The 19936-nt window shown below is 36.1% G+C and overlaps 3 protein-coding genes and 1 non-coding gene across 4 annotated transcripts; 2 read left to right on the forward strand and 2 right to left on the reverse strand.

Moving 5' to 3' along the window:
• Positions 1-1030: 1030 nt before the first annotated feature.
• LOC112189181 (peroxisome biogenesis protein 2) lies at positions 1031-5297 on the forward strand. Its single transcript, XM_024328458.2, has 8 exons — positions 1031-1334; positions 1640-1753; positions 1851-2004; positions 2617-2753; positions 2845-2945; positions 3346-3463; positions 4521-4687; positions 4967-5297. Exons 1-8 carry the CDS (start codon positions 1209-1211, stop codon positions 5085-5087), a joined length of 1038 nt encoding a protein of 345 aa, XP_024184226.1. The 5' UTR covers positions 1031-1208; the 3' UTR covers positions 5088-5297.
• Positions 5298-5493: 196 nt separating this feature from the next.
• Positions 5494-6207, reverse strand: LOC112184590 (protein THYLAKOID ASSEMBLY 8, chloroplastic). Its single transcript, XM_024322848.1, has one exon. It carries the CDS (start codon positions 6205-6207, stop codon positions 5494-5496), a length of 714 nt encoding a protein of 237 aa, XP_024178616.1.
• Positions 6208-6344: 137 nt separating this feature from the next.
• TRNAS-CGA lies at positions 6345-6426 on the reverse strand. Its single transcript has one exon. It is a non-coding gene; the product is annotated as a tRNA-Ser (tRNA).
• Positions 6427-17090: 10664 nt separating this feature from the next.
• Positions 17091-19922, forward strand: LOC112190249 (auxin-responsive protein IAA27). Its single transcript, XM_024329671.2, has 5 exons — positions 17091-17873; positions 18398-18627; positions 18919-19060; positions 19370-19431; positions 19554-19922. Exons 1-5 carry the CDS (start codon positions 17329-17331, stop codon positions 19589-19591), a joined length of 1017 nt encoding a protein of 338 aa, XP_024185439.1. The 5' UTR covers positions 17091-17328; the 3' UTR covers positions 19592-19922.
• Positions 19923-19936: the final 14 nt, after the last annotated feature.

Here is a 19936-nt window from a genome sequence, read left to right on the forward strand (position 1 = left end):
AGAGAGAGTCCATCTTCAACGCACCGGGAGCCATTAGACCATCATACTCCTGTATAATCACCGGTGCACGATTAAAGTACCAAGGTCCTCCCCATAGCACCCTATTTTGATCCTTCCTGAGGTCAAACGCAAACACAAAGTTTTTGTGAGCACGTTCCTGGACTTTGAAACGACCATCAAGAACCCACACCCTCCTGAAGTGGCGTTGGAGGTCGGAGGCAGCATACGGTTTCGCCGTCAGAGGCTTCGCTAGCAGCAAAGATTGGGAGATGCGCTGTGGTGCAGATCCATGCAAACAAGATATGTCTACGACATCGCCAACCCCCCCCCCCCCCCCCCCCCGCCAGAGCCAGGGACGTTGCAAAACTGGCAGTCACTGCATCAATGGAAGAGGCCATTTTGAGGATCAGCAGCAGGAAGAAACGATCCCAAAGATCGTAAGACAACGACGCAGGTCGCTGTATTTAGGTTTAGGGTTTGAGAGCGTCAGAGCGGCGCCTTTGTTAACTGTAATGACATTCTTGGCATGTGTTTCTATCAATGAAATTATCATTAATTAAAAAAAAATTGGAAGAAAATTTTGAGAAGTGATCTAGTCATGCATACTTAAATATATAACAGTTGAATACAGTTATTTAGTAGAAACTCACGATAATATTTCAAGATGTTCTTCAGATACTTATTGTAATCAGGGGTTTAGGCTCAATGTCCTCCTTGTATTCGACAGTTTCATTAATTAAGGCTTGAGAGTAACTGCACCACCCCTTTATTTAAAATATATATATATATAACCGTTAATTTATCGAAATATAATCAAAAACTAAATCTCAAAACCATTAATTAAAAAAAAATCCTCATTTTAAACATCTTTATTATATTATAGCCTCTCCCTTATTTCGCTGACTCCCAATTCTTCCAAGTAAACGGCACTCGACAGAAGACGCAACAGTAGTAGTGGCAGTTATGTCATCCACTTTAACCGTTGATAGGGAACACAGGTTTTACCGCGGTTCTCACTAGCAGGCTCACCCCAGAAGTCCTCAAACCGCCTTTCCAAGCCGGGCGCTTTGAGAACACCACCCACCCTCCAACCCCCAACCCCTCTCTTTCTCCTCCCCCCCCAACATCGAGATTCAATTTCGAAATCAGATTTATTTGATTACTTATCGCGAAGAACAGAGCTTAAACCCTTCAAACTCAACTATTCAATGAGCGGTAGCAGTAGCAGTGGCAGTAGTTCTAGACCACCAGCAGAAGACGCTTGGGTTCACGCTTACAAGACCTTAATTCCCCAATGGCAACATCTCTCACTTTCTCAATCTCACTCTCACCAGGTTTCTATTTCCTTTTGAACCATAATTTTTTAGCTACTTTTCTTGCTTTCAAATTTGCTCACTTTATCTATTCCGGGTATCAGGGTAGCTATTTTTTGTATCAATTTTTCTGATTCCATCGAAATTATTGTATAGAAAATTGAATTGCTGAGGATGCTAGTGGATTTTTTAATTTTTTTTTTTATCATCTTTAATTGAATTCCACCAAGTATTCTGATTGCAAATTGTGGAGCTAATGGACTTTGTAAAACTTTTTTCTTTTTTTGAAATTGTGGTTATCTTATTGTTGAGGAATTCTTTTGCAGTCAATAATTCCAATTTCAATATCTAGAGTAAACCAATTCGATGCGGCAAGACTGGACGTTGAAATGTCAGCCATGTTGAAAGAACAGTTAGTTAAGGTCTTCTCTTTGATGAAGGTATCCTTCGTCGCTTATATTAAATGTGAACAGTCTTATGATATAGATTTTGAAGCTGTTTGGAGGATCCTAAAGCTGTTCTTTTTATTGGGTTTAGCCAGGAATGTTATTTCAATATGAAGCGGAACTTGATGCTTTCCTCGAGTTTCTTATCTGGCGGTTCTCAATTTGGGTAGATAAGCCTACCCCGGGAATTTCTCTCATGAACCTGAGGTATAGAGACGAACGTGCACTGGAAGCCAGAGGAAAAGGTAAGGAGCCCTTGCATTTCTTGCATATGCTATAAGCTGACCGTGGATACTAGACAGTTCATCTGATTAGTTATGCAAAATAGATAAACAAAGAACACGACCTGAATAAACTGAAAGGCAATCAGGACTCTAATTTACATGATTGATATGTCTGCTGTCTGTTGTCATTGAGCATGCCAGAAGTGAAGTTTTACTCTCATTTATGCTTCTGATTCTTTTTTTTTATAAATTTTAACAATGACCGTAAACCCCTATCATAGGTGATATGCAATGATCAAATAAGTCTTGATAGTTGATATTAAGAGATCAGAGAAGTTTACTTTCTTCCATATGATATTCAGTTTACGAGTATGATCATTATTAAGTCTTGAATAATCCACACCAATCCATCTAATATTCGCAAGTTCTTGATATCTAAAGTGGAAGAAGTTTTCAAATCCCAAATAGTGGTCTAATGTAGTGACCAGGCATATCCAAAAATCTCTTTGTTTCATATTTTGCCATGAACAATAGTATATAAATTTATAGTTTCTAAGACAGCAGTCTACTGTTGAACTGTTCATTCAGCTTGTTTATATAGTTCATCTCAATTGAATATATTCTTACTTACAGTTAGGACGGGGTTGGAAGGACCTGGACTTACAGCTGCACAGAAGCTTTGGTATTGTGTTGCCACTGTTGGTGGTCAATACATCTGGGCCCGATTGCAATCATTCTCTGCTTTCCGTAGGTGGGGCGATTCTGAACAGGTGCTGAGTTTTTCCTGTCCTTTTGCTGCCCTCAGTAAAACATGTGGAGGACTATCGAAGTGGATAACCAATGTTCTCTGTGTTTTTTCAGAGGTCACTGGCACGAGGAGCGTGGATTCTCATACAACGCATAGAAGGACTTTATAAAGCTGCCTCATTTTGCAACCTGCTTTTATTTCTTTACACCGGAAGGTAAATGCTTTAGCCTTTACTTGAGAGATGATTCTGTTAACTCCCATGAACTATCCATGTTAAATTAAACCAATTGTTTAAGAGGCCCAAGTGCACAGCATCTAGAGTTGGTGGTTTGTAGTTTTCTTCCTGGATATATTGAAAAGTTCACCGCACATACGACCTCGCATTTTATGTTGAATGAAAATCAAAAGTTAGTTCAATCTTGCATGAACCTTTTGATATTCATCTCGATTTGTTTACTTTCATTGTATATAGGTCAACCTGTTGCTAAAGCTGCATTTGTATTGAAATAATGTGAGAATCTTTCCATGCAAAGTTCTTAAGGTGATCCAAGAACAATAATATTTCTGTGAGCTTTATAGAACTAAACAGCTTTCATTCACATGTTGTGATGCAGGTATAGGACTCTTATTGAAAGAGCTTTAAGAGCTAGGCTGGTCTATGGGAGCCCAATTATGAACCGAGCAGTTAGCTTTGAGTACATGAACCGCCAGTTAGTATGGAATGAATTCTCGGTAGGTTATCGTATTTGATTACCCATGACTAACAAGTCAATAAGGATGTTTATGAAACTTATGGCAGATTTGGTAGTAGGTATTTTGGACTCGAAACATTTAATTAGGTTTCATTTAGCTGATCTTGGAGTTTTACAACATTATGGATGTGCATGAAAGGAAACTGAATAGTAATCTATTCTTTGGTTGGGGGAATAATCAACTCTGTTTGGCAGTTGTGATGTTTAGTGGTTTTCCTATACAGATGAGCTATAAATGTTTTATTAAAGAGATACGGAGAACAATCGTTTATTGAAGTTCTTGTTTTACCAATTAGATATTAAGAATTAATAGATAGCATTGACCAGAAGATCCATAACCTTTAGGTTTTTAACATGCTTCTCCCTCTTATTACATTATGTATGCATACTCAGTGCTCAGAATTTGTGGTATTCTTATTTTCAGTATATATAGAACAAACTTAGATATGCAAAGAGTTGGAAACAGATTATCAAGCATAACTCTCAATTGATACTTGCATGATAGGAAAATTTAAACAAAGCAGTTCTTTAATCAGGTTGCGAGTGTGTGTAGCAAAATAATTGTCTCTCTTTAAACTTCTCTGGTAACAGCTGTATGTATCAATTTTATCTGGCTGTGTGCTCTTTCCCTGCCTGTTTTGTTTGTTTTTGGCATGTATCTGGATGGTTTTAAATACACAAACCAAACATCACCGTATGGATGTAGATTACAGCAAGTATTTCCGCAATTGTAATCCATTTGACAAAGCAAAAGCATCGTGAGAGTTTTGGATTTGCAAAGGGAAGTTCTAGATTTTGATCTATCAATCCGTATTGCAGAATTCAAAATGTATGGCCTTCGTATAGGATGATATTCGAAAGTAGAATACAGCAATATATAATTGTTGGATATGTATGTGTGTGTTCTTCTTTAGACTTTGGTCCTGAATAATTTTATTTTCATTCTTTACGTCATGATGTGCTTGGTATGGTTGTTAACTTTAGGGATTTCTAGATAACCGTTTTCAGAATTTAAATTGTTCTTGTGCTGATTGCAGGAGATGTTATTATTGCTTCTTCCTCTTCTCAACTCATCATCTGTGAAAAACTTTCTTCGCCTGTTTTCCAAGGATAAATCTTCAAGTTCAACAGAGGATGACTCTGCTTGCCCCATTTGCCAGGCCAGTCCAACCGTTCCATTTTTCGCTCTGCCCTGTCAGCACAGGTACATAACTAACATTATTTTCCAACCTACTACTGGTGCACTGATCCACAACCAGGAACACTAAATCCATCACTCCCATGATTGTTCTCGAAAGAAAAGTACACTGAATAAGATGTCTTATGCAGCCTATAGAAATGTTGAACCCAAGTTTTGCACTACTTTGGATAAATTTGGCTCACAGAATAAGCGAAACATGTTCTTCACTTGGTCAAATGGTCATTTAAAGTATGATTTGTGGTGCAATACAACTCGCAACGTAATTACTGTTAATGCTTGCAGATACTGCTACTACTGCCTAAGAACACGGTGTGCAGCAGTCCCATCCTTCAGATGTTCCAGATGCAATGAACCAGTTGTCGCCATGCAGCGGCAGGCCAACAATCCAAATCAAAAGCAATGATAATCGCAGGGGGAGAAGCAAGCATTTTATAGTACAAGCAAAAAAGTACAAAATAAAGTAACATTTATTTTCTTTCCCTATAATCTATAAGCATCACCTGTTATTTGAGGGGGGCAAAGTAACATCCGAAAATTCAGATATCATATTTGCTGTGTAGAATAATTCATTCATCTATTGAGTAGAGAGAAAGCATCATTCTTTATCATTAAATCATCCATGGTCTGGATTCTTACACCTACTTTACAACTTATCGGAGAATGATGTTGAGTTTTCCTAATAGATACAGGAAAAAAAAAAATATCATATAAATTATTCAGTTTTAGCGGTTATAAAGAAGTTGTTGAAGTTGCTCTTATATAAAATCGAACTGATACATCAAAAGAAGAAAGGGTCCAAACCACAAGGATCAAGATTGAAATAACAGCTGTGGACCAAATTTGACATCAACCTCATCAGCTAGTTCAGCCTCACCAAGCCTCCTCAATCCCTTGCTCAACACCCTAACCATATACTCATCCGCTTTAAAACTACTAGACCCCCATCCTTTCCTCTTCAGCACCTCGTAAATCCTGACCGTCGATTCCCTCCGGTCGGCCCCAATGACGGCCTTGATCAACCTTATCAGCCCCTTATCACTGTCCCACTGGACTCCTCCGCTCTCCTTTTCGAGCTCACAAACCAGAGTGTCTATCTCCTCCACCATCCCATTTCTGGCGAGCGCCAAAGCCACCTCGGCGTAGACGGACAGGTCGGGTTGGTATTCGGATCGGAAGGCGGAGAAGGCCTGGAGGGCCAGGTGGCACTGATCCTGCCGTAGAAGCTCTTTGAGGGCGGCGACGAGGTCGGACTTGATTAGGCGGGAGAGGGTTTTGGAGACCAGGGCGGGGAGGTGGGATGGGTCCGGGTCCGGGTCGGATCTTTGGGCCCGTTTGAGGGCTTGGACGGCTTGGATGGCCTCGATGCTGAGGACCCGGCCTTTGACCAAGGGTCCACGCTTGTCGCGTGGGCCGCACCGTACGGGAACGCGGACGACGGTGGGGGTGGGCGTGGTTGTGAATGGTCTGGGTCTGGGTACGGGTTTGAGGAAGGTGGTCGGGTTTGGGTGAAGAGAGGACGCCATGGATGAGGTAGGTGAAACCGAAGAGCTACAGGAAAGGGTGGGTCTTAAAATTGCTGGGTTTTTGATGGGGTTTATGTGTAATGACGATTTTATCCTTTAGAAAAGAAAAAAATATTAAGGGAATAAAAGATTAAAGTCGTCGACAGCAGGATTCGAACCTGCGCAGGCAAAGCCCAACAGATTTCGAGTCTGTCTCCTTAACCACTCGGACATATCGACGTTCTTGCTAAATCCTGCTGTGATTAAGTATTATTACTTTGAAGTATATATGATTTAGGGTTTAGACGCTTTTGCTAATATTTGGAACGCTAGATGATTTTGAATGAAAGCTTCTAACTTTTGAGGACCTAGACAAAACATTTGAGTATTAAATCCTCCACAAAAAGTTAGTACATTAACGCATTAATACTTCAATGCAAAATGCAGATCGATCCTACGTAGTAGACTAACTTAATATAGTGATAGATCAACGTACCATTGAACCTTCATTACATGAAGTTGGTTTGCACTAATGTACCAAAAAGGAACCCTTCCCAATATCGCATACCTCAAAATTTAGACTCTGCAGTTGCGTATGTGATTTGGTTTCATCATTTTCTTTGAGGTGAATATTAATGAAAAAGCATTATGCATACAATGGTGAGTTTTGCTTTTGTTTCCATAATTCCATACCTATTTTAGTGGTCTAGATCGATTTACCTAGAAACCTTATCTACCGCATTATTGGTGGCAACTGGCAAGATCTGTATAAGCATATTATGCAGATGAATGGATCATGCAGAGTCTGCAGACTTGGCCCTCGATCTCCAATAATTTGTCTTAGTCACGTACTAATCTGCTTAAACATTACCTTACTGTTAATAATGAGGTCTAATCCCAAACTGTTTTAGAACTTTCGAGTCCCTAATGCTTCATCCGCTCCGAAAAGATTGGGATGCTGATATTGACATTCTTATCTCGATCAGACTTTCGAATCAAGGATCTGAATGTTCATCATTTTGAAAGCGCCTTCAATGCTTGATCTTACAATATGCATGTATAGTCTCAATCATAAAAGAAAAATTCCATTTTATTTCTGCACCTATATGGAGCTACTGTGCAATGCTAAAGCGACCCTTTCTGGCTTCACTGTTGTTACTAAAACTGAAAGCCATCACTTGGAAATATCAGCAACTAGTTGCCAGGAAGTCGGTAGAGGGAATTCGACATGTGAAAAACTAACCAAGCACTTGTTGTCTCGACACTATTTCACCATTCTATAAATGAGTTTCTTAAGACTTATATATGTCCAGACACAAATTTTGGCTTCGAAATTATCTTTTTTTCTGGTTTGTGGATGTAGTTACATCCAGATGTCCTATAGTGTGTGTAAACTTTGAAGGGTGTGCGTGTCTCTAGGGTAAGGTCTCATTGTACTCCTCGAGTTTCACATGTGTGTACTATGAATTTGTCTTAGCCCTCAATATCACTGAACTCGTCCTCTTAAAAATACGACGACGAATATATTAAGATCAAGTCAATGTAATCACGATCCAACAATATAACATGACAACCATTGATGTGTTATATTTTTTTTTTACGAAGTTTTTTTTTTTAATTTTTTTTATGAAGTTAGTGTGAGATTAATTTTTTTTTTTAAATATTTGGTTTATATTATTTGGCGGAAAAATATAAGCTGGATCATGCTTAATGATCCACATCAATACCTATGGCTAACGTAAACCTAAAATACTGTGAATTTCAGCACTATGACAAAACAGAGTTTTTGAAAAGGAATATTGGGGACATTTTGAATCTTTTTTTTTTCTTTTCTTTTTGGCCAACATATTGAATCTCTTTAAATAGATAGGGTTGATATATATATATATATATATATATATAAATGGATAGGGTTGGTTAGCTTATCTAGTTTGCAAATTGTGCTCAATGTGGAAAATTGTGTGCTAGCTTAGGCAATTGAACCCTACAAGTGAAACACTTTAAAACAATGTCAAATTGAACCAAAGAGAATGAGTGGGATGAAGAGATTGTATATCAACATCTAAAACCCTGCATAGTATATATACGATACTAAGGCATTAAGTAGGGTTTCCTCCAACTTATGGTCACATGCTTCATCATGGCCTTATGCTCCTAGTCAAATAAAACGGCCATTAGATCATAAGTTTGTTTTCCAAATGGAACAATGTGATAGATCCTACATAAGATCTTGGATATAAATAGCCACAAAAGGCTGCAATAATCAGTGACGTACGATGCAACTATGCTAAGCACCCAAATAATTAGAAGTTTAAAACTTTAAATAGAATATGACCTTTACACTTGTTAATCCCTTAGAGCAACTCCAACAGCTTCCCTATAATTTTTGTATTATAGAGAAGCAAAAGTCAAACCTTTAGCCTATTTTTCTTCTCCAACTCCAACAGATTCCCTAGTTTACAGTAATCTATAAAATCTCCATATTGTTCTTTAAAATTTGGAGTTTGCTGTAAATATAGGGAATTTGGTTTTCTCTCTCCTCACTTTCCCTAAAATAGAGATAATTATAGGGAATCTGTTGGAGCAAAAGAGGCTTATTTTTCCCTAAAGTAGAGAAAAATCAAATTATAGGGAAGCTGTTGGAGTTGCTCTTAGAGCATCTCCAACAGTAGAATGTATTTTTTAGTTAAATTTAGCTAAACTTGTGAATTATAGCTATGGATTTAACAATGTTGCTCCATCAATGATAGCTATTTGTAAGTGATATATTATGTTTCATCGAATCGTAAACTGACATGTGGACAAAAGATGAAGAGAAATATAACTTTTGCTTTAGCAATGTAGGATTCTCTAGCTAAATATAGCTAGCCAATTTAGCTAAAGTTAAATATAGCTAAGCTATAGCTAGTCTGTTGGAGCTGAATTTTGCTTCAAAAATAGTTAAATATAGCTAAAAATTAAATTTAGCTACTCTGTTGGAGATGCTCTTATCTCTCTAAAAATAGATAAATATTAAACAGTTTATGCTGAGAATTTCGCATTTATTAGTGAAATTTTTTTGTCATTAGTTCAAATGATACTACATATATTATTTCAAGATTTATAATAAAATATTCAACTAGAATATCTATCACATGCTACTAACGGATGTTGATGCCTCATCACCTATTAACGGATGAGGCGGTCTCCTTCAAAATTGTGTGGGTGCTCGAAACTACTCTTAGACTACTGTAGAGAAGATAATATTGTTTAATCTTTGCTGACTTATATTAGAAAAAAAAAAACAAATATTAATGTGGTTTATGCTTCTATGTTACTAGTGTATTGTAAGTTCAAAGCAACTTCATTTTAGATTTTTTTTATTACATTATTTATGTATTATTAGTATTATTATTATTATTATTATTTTTTAAATAAAGTGCTGGTGCGGCTGCCCTTAAGTCTTGATTAATGAAACTGTCGAATATAAGGGGAGGGACATTGAGCCTAAACCCCTTATTGTAATAAACATCTAGAGTATTTTCTGAAATAAAATCAGAAATCTCTTCAGAACATTATTTATATAATAACTAAAAGAATACAACAACTAATCATTTGTGAGTAAAACTTAAATCATGTTACTTAAAAAGAAAAATTTATGTCATTAGACCACATAGGCCATGTTGTTTTAGAGTTCAAAATGAAATATTTTCTATTCAAAAATTTGTATGTATTTTAATATTCGAATAATGGTATAATACTAAATCAATTCAATACATTTCTTATGAGCCCATAAGTGCTCACACGTGTTTTTTTTTTTTTGGATTGAAACGACATTTCTATCCACCACTTTCATGATGTCAGTAAGGTTTGAACATGTAACCTCTACAACGCCAGTAATTCTAAATAATTAACATATCACAACTCACAAGCACTCATAATTGAATTTTTAAATCAGATATAAACACAAGATCAACATAAAATAGATTGAATCAACCTCATATGGAAGCCAGATATATGATCATCCTTAGCATGAAAGGGTAATTGAGTGCCTTATAAGCATTATTATACCATTTATGTACAAACATAGGATCAAGAACAAAATGGGAAGATAGGGTAGATGAGAGTGAATGCGTATGAAATGCACTCACGGGAGCTACATAGCTAGTGGTTATCAATGGAAATTGGAGGGACCAAGTTGTGTTGTCACTAATTAAAGTTGTGTGCACCTTTTTACTTGGCGTGGGAAGCAACTGGGACACCATAATTCATGCTCAGTCAATTAATATGCTAACACCTCATAATAAAACATCACGTCATCGAGCAAAACCAAAATACTTCTCAACCAATATCCAACATGCTTCATCTCAACATCCTCAACAGAGATGTGTATAAAGGACGTATGAGAGTTGAATGTTGACACAGGTTGGCTGTTGCATGGCTATTCTTGATACTAGTGCAACTGATATTTTCAAGCATCGGTGTGATGATATATGCATATATTAGTGGACATTTTGGTCTGAATTTATCCAAGTACATGGTTATCTGAATTAATGCGAATTTTGTTTTTTTTTGTTTTTTGTTTTCACACTAAATATATCATTACATTGAATAAAAATTACAGTCAAATATTATTTGATTTTATAGTATTAGTTTCTCTATTTTGGCTCCTTAGCATGTTTGAGAGCAAGTTTAATTTTTTATCTATTTTCGCAGCTGTATCAGACTTCTAAGTGATTCTCTATTTTAACTTTTAGTTATCTTGCTCCTAAATATAGAGAGCGAAATGAGTTGGGATGACAAAAATCCCCAGCGGGGCGGAGCTCCATTGGATACCCGCCCCTAATTTGGGAGGGGGGGGGGGGAATTCGGGGACAAATGGGGAATGAGGATGGGGATCCCCAATCCCTACTATCTAAGATTGGGGATGGGGCAGAGATGTATTGTGATCCTCATCCCCAAACCCGCCCCAATAATATATACATATATTATTTATTTTTTATAATATAAATCACAATATATACATTTACTACTTTACTTTAATGCATACACTTTTACTTTAATGGTGTTTTAACTTTTGCACTAACTGAATTATAATTTATGAATTTAATCATGTTTTAATTTTATTTGTTGTAGATTTTGATTTTTAAAAAGGCAATATGAGAAAAAAGTTATTTTATTCATTAAACTCATATTGGGGATTTGGGGAGGGTTTGGAGGCTTAGTCCCCAGTGGGGATGGGGACGGGGAATTCCCAATATATTTTTATTGGGGATTGGGGCGGGGATGGGGGTGAAGAATGACCCTAGGGGTGGAGATGATATTGTGATCCCCATCCCCAACCCGCCCCATTGCCATCCCTAGAAATAAGACTCTCTATAATTAAAAAAATTCCTTTTAGAGTATTTTATGTAATTTATAAATACATTTAAACTATTTAATCTTTATTGAAAAAATAATATAAATTCAAAACTAGCTAAAATAGAGAGAACTAATGCAGAAGTATTTTAAATAGTTAGCCAAAATAACTTTTTAGCTAATTTAGCTAAAATTTGATTAAAATATAGCTAGCATTGCTAAAAAACTAGTGAAACATAATTTCTTTTTACTTTTTATTTTAGTGACAAAACACACCATCCAGTATCTTCAATCCTCGAATTTGGAAAACGAAATTAAATCATAACAAAAGATTAATGTTTCTAAACAAGCTGAATTTTTTTTTAAAGGTTTGTGCAAATTTCTTATTTTTTACCTCCGACAATAACTTTTTCTTCTTCTACCTTTATCATGGTTGTTGTTATATTAACAATTAAAAAACAAAACAAAACAAAAAAAGCTCTCACCCTTGCCCTTGCCGTAGGCCCGTGGCAGATAAACTTGCTCCAAGAGCATAGGCAAGGACAAAGGCAAGGAGGCACTATGGAAAACATTATTCATCCTTTTCAATTATTTCAAAACAATGATTTGGAAAAACAGATTACGTGATAAGTAAATAAATACCCATCCTAAAGAAACCTAACATAAAAAAAAAACCCAAATTTATTACAATTTTTTTTTTTCATCCCTCTAACAAAATTTGTTATTTGAATATTTATCAGTGTACGTATTGCCAAATCAATTGGTTAAGATGCAAGGTTAAGGGTTTGATTCTCCCTTCTTACAAGTTGCGAGTTTTTTTTATTTGCTGTTCAAAAGTGAGAGACCCACATCACCACATGGTGTCAGCCATGTGTGCTACGTCTGGATCTAGATTCGGTTTGGTGGTGACGATGGTGGTTATAGTCCTTTGGCTTGGTCTGTTATGTTCTAAGCTCGATTTCGGCTCTCTTGGTGCTAATGGTGATGTGTGGTAGAGAGACTACGGTCGGTCCTTTCCATGAGGAGTTCTGGCTGTTCTGCTTATGTGGAATAGACTGAGTTTTGCGATGGCCAAACAGTTCTATGTTTAATCATCGTTGGTCATCTACTAGACTACTAGGGTTACGTTGTTGTAACTGGTTCAAATTTGGCATACACCCTCATGACGTGTCAAGCACGAGAGATTCTTTGAAATGGCCTAGCTTGCATGTACCGCCTCAAGGGTGTATGTAAGTTTCTCTATGTTTTTTCAACAAAGGCGTCGTATAGTGTTGACATTCCGAGTTCTATAATTTATTATAAGAGAGTTTTGAGACTGACGTTCTTATTTGTCAAGACCTATCATTGACTCGTACATGTGAGGTTGCTTAGTTAATGACTTTTTTCGTCACATATTTTAGGAGTGAGTAATCATTATGTATAATTTTGTTTTTTAAATAATAGAAAGTAAAAATAGTAAAAGTTGAAATGATGAGAAGCTAGTTAGTACCTATAGTATCGAAATGCATCTCAATTAAGCGTGGAAACTTAGCTAGCTATAGTATACCATAGTATTAGTAGCCAGGCTATGCATATCTAAAATTTGATTCCAAGCCTTTTGGATCCTTCTACTTTCATAACAGGAATGAAATTTTCTTTTTGCTTACTGCATCATATAAAACACAAAGTTTGACTATAATCGGCACGTTCATTATGCTTGTCATCTTGTTGGTTTATACACCTAATATTAACTAAATGGGTAGCATTAATAAAGATTAAAAATCAAGGGGGATTTGATTCTAAGCATGCTTATGAGCATCGGATTTTGATTTTGTGTGAACCCAATTGGTAGTTCTGATTTCACTTATCTTTAAGATGTGACAGCATCTTGTATGTGGGGATTATGGGCAGTGTGTATTAACTTTTAAGAGTAAACAATTAGATTTGATTAAAAAGGTATATGCTAATCTTATTAGTTTGGCTTTAATATTAGAGCCTCAAAGTTCGAACTTTGAGATTATGATATTGAGGAAGCAGCAGTTTGTATAAGCCTAAGAAAATGAAATGAAAGAAAATAATGTGTACCTACCAATTGCTAATAGCCTTCATCCAGAGTGTAAGTATGGGTGGCCGCCTAGGCGGCTCTTCAATTCATACAAATGCAATGTACATAATCTTATGGAAAGGGAAATTGATAAATAACTAGATTTTCATGATCACATTTTGATTCTAGCTTTATAGTCTTGTTTTCCCGTATTAAACGCGACATTACAATTGGAAAATGATTAACATCTTTGTTTCCATTATCTAGACCGGTATAAGGGAGAAATTCTAAAATATGTTAACTTATGACATGCATATAATTTCCTTAAAGTGGTAAAATGAGTTATCAAAATAGTAATATTAGTCCTCAAAGTGGTAATATGAGTCCTTAAAGTGGTAAATTTTCGTAGTTATCAAAATGAGTCTTTAAAGTGGTAGAATGAGTCTTCAAAGTAGTACAAATAGTTGATGTATAAGAAATATTAACATACCTATCTATAAAAATATTGTCGGTTAACATTAGAAAATAAAATTCAAAATCATCCAAAATTTGAATATGAATCATAGTCGCAAATACATAAAGGTCCAAACCCAAACCCGAAACTTAGATTTCGCCAAATTTTAATCTAATCTGACATGGATCTAAAAACCAATCCAATATTAGAGTCAAGCACTTAGTAGTAAGATAAAAATCCAGAAATCACCCTGATATCTAAATTCAACCTAAATCCCAGAGTTAGATACAAATTTAACAAACAACACTCTCCATGCATTGCCCGCCACCATCAGGAGTACTACACCGCCCAATCAAAACTAAAAACCACTAACGAGAAGACATTCTCCAAATGCATATCCATCTATCATTGTCCAAGGAACTTGACTGCAGAGAAAACAAAGAGAAAAAAAAATCTCGATGAAAAAAAAAAAAGAATAATCAATGTTGAAACCAAAGAGAGTGTTTTTTTTTTTTTTTTGGGATTGAAAAGCCAAAGAGAGTTATAAACACATTTTATATAGTATTCATCAATAAATGAGCCCTAATATTCTTTTTGGGTTGTCTAAACTAGATAATGATGTCTTGTACTAGTTTAGACAAACGAGTCAAAGCACTGTCTTCGTCAATGGTACCTTTTATTTACCTTAAGGAGAGTCCCTGTTAAACAGCCAATGTTAGTCTTTTGCTGCCGTTGTCACTTTGCATAATGATGAGCGTTTACTTCCGTCAACGCCAGTACCAGAACGCCGTTTTGTCCCCTAACTACCGTGTATGGTGATGTGGGCAAGTCTGAACCATCAGATTGTAATTGTACAGTGTCAATTCTCTTGCACGCGTTCCCATTTAAGGATACACACTTATTACAGTTGATACGGGCGTGGTAAAAGCAAAGATTCACCCGACACTTGACTGCGTCAGACGGTAAACGTAATAAATAAAAGTAAGTCAGATTTTTAATTGGGATCCATTAAGGGTGCATAGTGAAAGAAAAAGAAAGTATGTAATGAAGTATTTGGAAAGATGAAGATGAGATATTAAGATGAAGATGAGATATTTAGAGCTTCAGAATATTGGAACTTTTAAACCATAAGTCATTAGATTAGCTTTTAGAGTAGGGTACATCATAAATAATTTATAATCTAATGAAACCTAATTCTAGAGCTTACTCCGATTGTTATTTGAAAAGTTATTTCACAGGAGTAAGGCTATGATGTGTTAATATTTCTAATATATTAACTATTTTTATCATTTTGAATACTCACTTTACCACTTTAATGACTCATGTTACCACTTTGAGGACTAATATTACTATTTTGAAGACTCATTTTATCATTTTAAAGCAATTGTATACATATAATACGTTAACACATTGTATAATTTCACTGAATCACATCAAAATTACAAAACTGAAAAAATGACGTTATTAACGTCTGCGTCACTTTGGCCCTGTCATGAAAATCTTATAATTTGCAAAACCCTTCTATAAAATAATCAGTCTCTATGAACCAAAGAGAAAACCCATACGTATACGGTTGAGATAATTTTCTATCACACGGACACACTAAACCAAAATACTCCCATTTTTTTTTTTTTAGAGCTTCATTTTTTTTTATCTCTTGTTATATCGGAGAAGCTTGAACCTCTGATTTAGTCTATAATTCTAATCTTATTTCCCTCACATTCTCTCACCACTCATATTAATCCGAAGAACTTAATCAAAACACCTGATTACGGTTTTGAAACCCTAAATCGTTAGGATTAGTTGCTAGAGTGGTGCACATTGTAAATAATTTACAATCTAATGACTTCCAACTCCGGAATTTCAATATTTCGTAATACCACATTTTCTCCCCACTTAGAATAATTCAGAAGGCCTAACCGAAATATCCTGCTTGGTTAGTCGGCAAACAAGTGGGGGGAAGAAACGAGTGCAATGATAACAGATAATTGAAATTTGTCATGACAAAGAAAAAGACAGTGGAGCATTTTTGTCCAATCCCTTTCCCTGTTGTGTATTCGGCAGTGTACAATCCCATTCCGTGCAAACAATGTCTCTTTTCTAACCTGCGCCGTGGGGGTGGGTACCCTTTACTGGGAATTGTTTCTTGGTTGGAATGAGTATAAATCAATAAGCAATTTGGGAACAGTATCTAAAAGGTTGCCGGAGAATGCGCAGACTTTTGTCGGTGGTATCCCCTACTACTCTCCATTATAAAAATCCAAACCTTTTTTTTATAGCTGTATTGTTTGTCATTTACATATGTAATTCATAGCATAAATGTCATATAAAATTGATTGTGCTTGCTACTTCTGCAATTCTCAGTGGATTAAGGTCATATAAAACCCTCTGTGTAGTCGTTTCTTTGTATTTGATAATTGCCATACATCAAGAGGAACATGTATTATGGATTAATTGGCAGTATATGTGACTATTTAATTAAGAATTAGTTTGATTTTTATTTATTTATTTATTTATTTATTTATTGGGGTGAGGTAGTAAGCCACATCGATATATTAGTGAGTTAGTAACGCACTCATCCAGTCAATATTCGAACTGAAGTCCATGAGGGTATTTTAGTAAAGCCAAACTAATTCACTGTCGCAGACACACGAACTCAAAGACCTATCAAATATGTTGGTCACAAACTAGTGGGAGGTAAGAATTCTGACTATTTAATTAAGAATTAGTATGTTTTGATTATGGATCATCCCTTGAATAGTTGAATTTTAGATATTTATACAGATATATATGTAAAGGTTGATATGTTTTTCACCTGTAATATTAATCACGAAACTCTCAATCAATGACCACTGAATCAAACAAATCAATTGAAACTTGATGGAAGTGATTGACGAAAGTTTGTGTATGAACAGTAACTGATCAGGAGAATACTATTTTCTAAAACTTTATAATTTTAGATACAAACATTGTTTATTTTTGTAAGTATTTTAAATCAGTCAGTTAATTTAGTATTAGAGTCCATTAAAGGCTTAAAGATAGCTTTTTAATTCTTAATCCATGTCTACTTACTTTCATCATTGCTGCAAACCTGCAATAAAGAAAAAGCTCAAGAGTTTTTGATAAAATGCAAAAAAAGCAGAGAATAATGCAGCTATAGAAAGGCTAAAAGAAGCTTCTTCTCTTCATCAACATAACCAGAGCTCTTTAGAACTGAACCAGACTCTGCCTACTCTCTCTCTCAGTTCTTTAACTCTCTCTCAGTTCTTTAAACTCATTTAGTTTCTAGTGTCATATCTTGGGCTTCAAAACTGGTTGAAACACCTTGATGTCTGTACCACTGGAACATGACTACATAGGGTTAGCAGAGACTTCTTCAATGGAAAGAAGCTCTGATAGGATTTCCTCTTCCTCCTCCTCTGCCCACTCAACTACAGAGGATGTCAAGACCTCTGCTTTCAACCTCAAGGAGACTGAGCTGAGGCTTGGCTTGCCTGGCTCTCACTCTCCTGAGAGAAAACCAGGAATTGCTCTTTCAATTTTTCGCAAAGATTTGGAGGACAATAAGCAAAATGGATATCCTCTAAACCCTTCAAAAACCAACCCTGTGTCTGGTGCTAAGAGGGGTTTCTCTGATGCCATTGATGGGTCTTCTGAGAAATGGGTTTTTCGTATGAGTAATGGATCTGAAGCTGATAAAGGAGCAGTCTTGTTCTCTCCTAAAGGTGAGAGTAATGCTAAAACACAACAGCTATGTGTGTCTGGACAAACCAAGAAAGAGGTTGCTGCTTCTGTTGTTCCTCAGTCACCAAAGCCAGTCCAAGAGAAGCAGAAGTCTCAGGTCTCTGAGCATGTTAGTCCTCCTGCTGCCAAGTAAGCTTACTTCTTTGCTCATCATTTCTTAAAAGTTTTTTTTTTTTTTTTGCTGGGCTAGTTTTGTACCTCACATGTCCCTTTGCTTACAAGGAAACTTTGATTTCTAAAGAGAAGTATGGGGGAAAAAAAATTGATCCAGAAAGAAGAGAAACAAATTGCCAGTTTCATTTTCTTGGGTATAAATATTTTCTTTTTTTGGGCCAAAATGTTTCAGGCTTTCAGCTTGAAGTGCACATTTCTAATTTCTGTACATGAGCTGATTTAGTAAGTAAATTGATATGTTTATTTTTTTTATATCTCAGGTTTTCCTCCCTGAATTTTTGTACTTCCTATGCTCTTTCTGGTTCTATAGTGTTTTTTTTTCTTGTGCTTTCTGCAATAATCTTCTCCATAGAGTAATTTTCTCTGTAGATGCTATTTGATTGTCTTGACTTCAATAGCTGTCCATTCATCAATCTTTTGAAGTTTTCATCACAGAAGTGGTACTTTGGTGGATTACTGACATTAATCATATGTAACAGGGCACAGGTGGTAGGATGGCCCCCAATTCGATCATTTCGAAAGAACACCATGGCCTCAAATTTGGCAAAGAACACTGATGATGCTGAGGGAAAACAAGGGTCTGGGTGTCTTTATGTGAAGGTTAGCATGGATGGTGCTCCATATCTAAGGAAGGTTGACCTTAAAATGTACAACAACTACATGGAACTCTCTATGGCTTTGGAGAAGATGTTCAGCTGCTTCACCATTGGTACTGTTCTCTTTCTCTTTCACTCTATCAGTTGCAAGGCAGGCATGCACATGCTGACTGAGTTATAGGGTTTGATCCAGAAAATAAATTAAGGTTGGTGTTTAATAAAACCTGTAATAAGCAGTTTGGCCCCTGGTAAACATGATTAATAAGTTAAGAACTCGACTTGATAGTCCCTATTACTAGAACAAGAATAGCTGCCTAAAAAGGATGTCCGGTGTTATATAAGATGAATGAGGTAAACCAGATGGGATAGGTACTTACATCTGTTTATGAATGGCTGTGATTCAGGGCAGTGCAGTTCTAATGGATTTCCAGAGAAGGATGGCCTGAGTGAGAGTCGGTTGATGGATCTTCTCCATGGTTCTGAATACGTTCTTACTTTTGAAGACAAGGACGATGACTGGATGCTTGTTGGTGATGTTCCTTGGGGGTAAGTTTCAGATCTGAACTCCATGAACAGTGCTTTAGAATTGAAAATACTAGCAGATGGAATAGATCCACCGTAATATACGATTGAGATTTGTTTGTTTTTGACTGATATTGGATTGACTCATTGATCCATGAACAGTAGTGTTCTTATCTTGCAGATAAGTTTTGTTATGCATGACAATAATGATTACAAGACATACACCTTAGCTTTCCCTTGGAGTATCTTACATTTTTTTAGTTCATCTGATCTAAGTTCATTTACCGTTTGTGAATTGTGCGATAGTTTGATATCAGTGTTGTATATGTGTAGGATGTTCACTGAGACGTGTAGGAAACTAAGGATCATGAAAGGTTCAGAAGCAATTGGACTTGGTATGTTTCACCAAATTTAAATCAGAAACTAAATCTAAATCTCTTTCAGTTGCTCCATGGTGTATGCTTTCTTTATCTGCATATCCCAGCTTCTAATTATCTCTTTCTATTCTTGGCTGCAGCTCCAAGGGCTATGGAGAAGTGCAAGAACCGCAACTAGCAAACACCGTAGCTGCTGGAAAAGGCATTGTTGAAACCTTTGAATTGACTTTAAGTTGGGTGCTTGTTGCATATTCCTCCATATGTTGCCAATATCCTTGTTTTTGTGTATTTGAAGGACTGGATATTGTCCTACTAGTTAGAAAAATTTTCACTGGAAACCTCCAGATTATGTGTTGTTTTGGTGTTCTCTCATGTATCCATATATTCTAACTACTGTGTAAAAGGTATGCTGCTTGCAAATCCTTGTTTTATTTTTGTAAGAACAAATGGCTTGTGGTTTGGTGGTATGCTGTATGCATGAAATAGAGCTTTCTATTATCCGACTGTCAGAAGGGAAAAGTAA

This window comes from Rosa chinensis, chromosome 2 (genome assembly GCF_002994745.2).
Source record: "Rosa chinensis cultivar Old Blush chromosome 2, RchiOBHm-V2, whole genome shotgun sequence".
NCBI classification, from domain to species: Eukaryota; Viridiplantae; Streptophyta; class Magnoliopsida; order Rosales; family Rosaceae; genus Rosa; species Rosa chinensis.